General features: G+C 33.8%; 1 protein-coding gene across 1 annotated transcript; it reads left to right on the forward strand.

The window, feature by feature from the left end:
- The first annotated feature begins 4763 nt into the window (after positions 1–4763).
- Positions 4764–5306, forward strand: LOC142171848 (uncharacterized). Its single transcript, XM_075235552.1, has one exon. The coding sequence runs from the start codon at positions 4764–4766 to the stop codon at positions 5304–5306; it is 543 nt and encodes a 180-aa protein (XP_075091653.1).
- Positions 5307–5717: the final 411 nt, after the last annotated feature.

Consider the following 5717-nt stretch of genomic DNA (forward strand, 5'->3'; position numbering starts at 1 on the left):
CAATTATAATTCCTTCAAATAAATATCTTCAAATATAATTCTTTCAAATAAATTTCTTCAAATATTATTCCTTCAAATAAATACCTTTCAAATAAATCTCTTTCAAATATAATTCTTTCAAAGTAAATACCTTTCGAATATAATTCTTTCAAGTAAAAGTCACCATGTGACACCTCATTTAACTTTTCTGGTGTGAGAAATATATTCAATATATCACATCAAATGGCACGGCAATACCTTCGTGCACTTGTCTCATTCTTACCCAATATATATATGTAGATCAAATCAATTGGCACGGCAACAGCCTTCGTGCATTTATATCTTTCTCACCATGCATATATATAACAATACCAACTAGGTGGAAGAAATGCCAATAACAATAAAAGAAGTAAAGTGGGAGGCACACAGTCAACGACCATGACTACAAGTCACACAGAAAATATAAGTGTACAATAATAGCTCAAGATAAAGGCATGAATGTGTACACAACAAAACGATATCACAATATAATGCATATCTCTCGTCCTCGCCTGCACGGAAACACCCTTCGTGCCATGAACATATGATAATATAAAATAATGACACGGCATCACCCTTTGTGCTTTTACTCTCGTACTCACCTGATAATATAAATGAAATGGCACGACATCACCATTCGTGCTTAACACTCTCAATGGCACGGCATCACCCTTCGTGCTTTACACTCTCAAATGGCACGGCATCACCCTTCGTGCTTTACACTCTCCCTCACATGATAATATAATTCAGATGGCACGGCATCACCCGTCATGCTTTACACTTACAAATGGCACGGCATCACCTTTTGTGTTTTACACTCTCCCTCACATGTTAATATAATTCAAATGGCACGGTATCACCCTTCGTGCTTTACACTCTTCCTTACCAAGCACATGTATATCATTAACAAGAAAGGTAGGAAGCATAAATAACATCAAGGAGAGTATTTAAACCACAACACAATACAATAATTCATATCACAATTTTTCACTGACCACTACCAAATTTCAAATATGTAGTAGAATCAATAAATTTCTCAACAAATAGCTCAAGGCTCCACATAACGTATATAAAACCTCAAAACAATCAACAAAGGTAAAAAATACTCAGTATAGAGGAACGCCTTCATAAATCCAAATGCTTGATAATTATATTAACTCCTCAATTTAAACTTATTTAATAAATATTTGCATATAAGAATTCCATCATGAATTTAGTTCCAAGAAAAATATCAAATCAACAAACACGAAGAATTCACCTAAAACTCCAAGTGACAATAACACCAAATTATCATAGAAAATACAAACTCGACAAATAAGGAATGAAGCGCGACAATGCAAGTATTTACTAAATGGCAACAATTATCCAATTTAATACATAAAAATACCTAAAACTTTAAACTAATAAAATTTACACATATAAGCCCGAGTACGTACTCGTTACCTCGCGTACACGGATTTCAATCACACAATTTTCACATAAGACTCAATGCCTAAGGGGTAATTCTCTCACTCAAGGTTAGACAAGATACTTACCTTTTTGAAGTTATGCCGATATTCTAAAATTGCCTTATTGCTTGAATTGACCTCCGGACAGCTCAATTCTATCCAAATTAATTGTATAACTTCATTAAAACTCATCGTAAACAATTTCAGATAACAAAATATCGACTTAAAATTTTATTCTAAAAAGTCAACCAAAGTCAACACGGGGACCGTCCTCTCGGAACCCCGATAGAATTTTTACGGAATCCGAACACCCATTCAAATACAAGTTCAACCATACCAATTTTATTGAATTCCAATAGCAAATCGTCCTCCAAATCTTGAATTTTCATTTTTGAAAAGTGTTACAAAAAGTCCTAATTTTCTCCATTAAAACTCGAATTAAACGATGAATATAACCATAGATTCATAAAATATAATCACTTTAGGATATAGAACACTTATCCCAGTCGAAGTCGTGAAGAAATCCTCAAAATTGCCTAAAATCGAGCTGCAAAAATTCCAATCTAAAATGAAGAAATGACAGATTTTCAATCCTTAAATTTTTGCCCAGGTTCGTATTTGCGGACAAAAACTTCGCATTTGCGAATGAACAGTAACTTCCCATGAATAGTGTTCACAATTGCGATAATTTGTTCGCAATTGCGAACTACACTAAAATCCAAAATCATCGCAATTGCCAATGAACAGTACCTCACCAGAAACCAGCAAACTCAAACTTCTCCGAAATGATCTGAAACCATCCCGAAACTCATCCGGAACCTCTCGGACACAAACCATATATGAATTTCAATCATAAAACACGCTACGAACCTGCTCGCGCACTCAAAATACTGAAAAGAGGTCGTCTTGACCCGATATTGATCATGGTCAAACTCTCAAATCTCTTAACTTTATAGTCTCTCAACCAATAATTCAAAAATACACCCAAGCCCCTCGGGACCCCGTCAAATCATACCAAAAAGTCCCAAAATATGATACGTACTTAGTCGAGGCCTCAAATCACATCAAACAATGCCAAAACTATGAATCGCGGCTCGAATTGAATTATGAGTTATGAAATTTCCAAATTCTATAATTTGTGCCGAAACGTATTAAATCAATCCGGAATGACTTCAAATTTTGTACGCGAGTCATAAATGACGTAATGGAGCTATTATATTTTCCGGAATCAAATTCCGACCTTGTTATCAAAAATTCAACTTTCGATCAAACTTTCCAAAAAATTTTATTTTCCAACTTTCGCCAAAATGCGTCGAATTGTCCTACGGACTTCCAAATCCAAATTTGAACATACGTCTAAGTCCGAAATCATCATACGAAGCTATTGACGCCATCAAAATTCCATTACTGGGTTATTTGCTCAAAAGTCAACTCTCCGATCAACTCTTTCCATGTAAGCTTCAAAATGAGAATTGTTCTTTACATTTAATTCTAAATCTTCCGAAAACTAAACTCGACCACACACGCGGGTCATAATACATATTACAAAGTTACTCGAGACCTTAAGTCATTGAACGGGGTGTGAATTCTTAAAATGACAAGTTGGATCGTTACAACTTTTTACAAAAAATACTTCTTAAAATGAACAGATTATGAAAGCTTAGCCAAACAAATCAAATTTACTCATAAGTCATACCTCTAATGGACTGATATATATATAGCTTGTTGTGACTTACTTTAAATCTTTCTTGGCAGGCCACTATGCTTTTATGTGTAATCCATGTAAGATTTTCCTACGTATATGGGTGACCCAATAGGTTTAAGGCCCATAATTAATATTTAATTACTGAGCAAATCTCATCCTTCCGATCAATTACTTGATGGACGTACCAGATTAAGTCAATTACTCTATAAATTGGTTATCTCTTCACTCATTAGGGTTACCGCCTTTTTTTCTATTCTTTCTATAACGATTATATATAAGATTATTATGTTCAAGAATCCTGATATAAATTAAAGTTTATGCTTACATGTGGTATTATGAGCCTGGAATTTGATCTGATAATCTTCGTGTATGAAAGCCTAGATGACTTAAACTTCGACGTGATAACATCTATATTTGAACTTGATTACAATAGTAATCTTAATCTAATGTTACGTTTTGGAGGCTTAGATTTGTCTCGTAAATGCCGTTTAGGATTCTGCCAAAGTAGGAGACGATATTATGTTATTGTGTTTAGAGCATCTACATTAAAATAGTTTTATAATGGAATCATGTGCAATTGAAACAAAGCAACGTTTAGGAATTAAGGGATTTTGGTGATAAAGCCATGGAGATGGTATTCGTAGAAAGGTAATGTCGACGGCCTCCACGGTCTAATATTTTTGGCTATATATCTGTTTGATGCTCTCTTAGGGTTACTAATTTCATGGTTTAATTTTTAAAATAAATAAATAACTATATTATCTACTTGAGCCAGAACATGCTAAATATGAAGATTAGGCTAATTACTTTTGTATGTGAGCCGACCAAGGTCTTTGGGACTCAAGAAGATGATGCATTCTAATTCCTAAATATGTAGGAGCGCTAATTTACAAATTTTGCATATGTTGCAGTAATAACATGTAAACCCCACGTATTGATTGTGATTTGGTTCTTATACTGTGAAACAATTAATGTATATGTTTAGATTTATAGAGTTTGCTAGTCACCAAAGTGATCAAACTAGAATGTCTAAAATATTTATATGCGTACATTTTTTTATGTTTATTTTATGCGTGCATTTATGTTTATATAGTTTGTTAGTCATCAAAGTGGCCAAAGTAGTTTATTTATGAAATTACGCATACATAAAGTTGTAGTTTATCCATGAAATTAATGAAATGCCTATAATTGGAAAATAAATGGATAAATTAATTTTTACTATTGCTAGAACTTAAGGATTTACCCAAAGGTGGATCAATTATTCTATGAATAGTGAATATGATAAAGTAAATTAAATATTCTTTAGTCAAATATATATTGTTTGTCCAAAGATGTCATATATGTTTGGTTAAAAATATTTAATTACCTATTAAAGACTAAATGGCATTTAAATTATGATAGTGTATCGTAGTATTTACCCAAAGGAGAATTCAAATATGCTTTAATTGTTTTACTGAATCCATATTGATTTGTGAGCATGTATTATCTATTTTGGAGCTATTTCTCTTTATGTGCATGCTTCGTCTGTTACTGTGTTCAATGGATTGAACTTCTTTGAATGTCATGAACAAGTCGAGTTCCACTTAGGTTTGATGGATCTTGACTTGGCTCTACTGAATGATAAGCATGTTGCCATTACTGATATGAGCAGTGCGGATGAGAATCCTTTTCATAAAGTATGGGAATGCTCTAACAGGATGAGCCTTATGTTTATGCGAATGAATATTGCCAACTACATTAAGAGTACTATTCCACAAACAGAAAGTGTCAGGGGATACCTGAAGTTTGTGGAGAAACGTTTTCGTTCTGCAGATAAGTCTCTCACCGGTACATTAATGGCTGAACTCACGACCATGAAATTTGATAGGTCACGTAGTATGCAAAATCATATCATCGAGATGACTAACATTGCAGCAAGACTTAAGACCTTGGGGATGAAAGTGGACTCCTTCTTGGTTCAGTTTATTCTGAACTCGTTGCCTTCTGAGTATGGGCCTTTTCAAATTAACTATAACACTATTAAGGATAAGTGGAATGTTAGTGAATTGTCCAGCATGCTTCCTCAGGATGAGTCAAGACTTAAGATACAAGGGAGTCATTCAATTAACCTCATGGGTCAAGGAGATGGTAAATGACTTAAAGTGAAGGCCAACAAGTTCAAGAAGAAGAAAGCACCTGCTAAAGCTTCACATGATTCTAAGAAGGAACATAAGGTAGATACGTGTCGTTTCTGTAACAAGGAAGGACACTATCAGAAAGATTTCCTGAAACGTAAAGCTTGGTTTGAAAAGAAAGGGATTCCTTACGATCCAAACTACAAATCCAAATAAGGATTTCTTGTTCATGGTAAATCATATGAAGGCTCCAATTGAAGGCATAGGGACTTATTATTTGATCATGGAGACTGGACGTCACCTTGATCTATTACACACTCTTTATGTACCTTCAGTTTCTAGGAATTTGATTTTTCTTTCAAGACTTGATATTTTTAGATTTGATTTAAAGTTTGGAAATAGATGTTTTAATTTATATAAGAATGATGCTTT

Source organism: Nicotiana tabacum, chromosome 17 (genome assembly GCF_000715075.1).
Source record: "Nicotiana tabacum cultivar K326 chromosome 17, ASM71507v2, whole genome shotgun sequence".
Taxonomy (NCBI): Eukaryota; Viridiplantae; Streptophyta; class Magnoliopsida; order Solanales; family Solanaceae; genus Nicotiana; species Nicotiana tabacum.

What these genes read in the sequence shown, in the direction of transcription:
- LOC142171848 (XM_075235552.1), top strand. Translation starts at nt 4,764, where the DNA reads ATGGATCTTGACTTGGCTCTACTGAATGATAAGCATGTTGCCATTACT.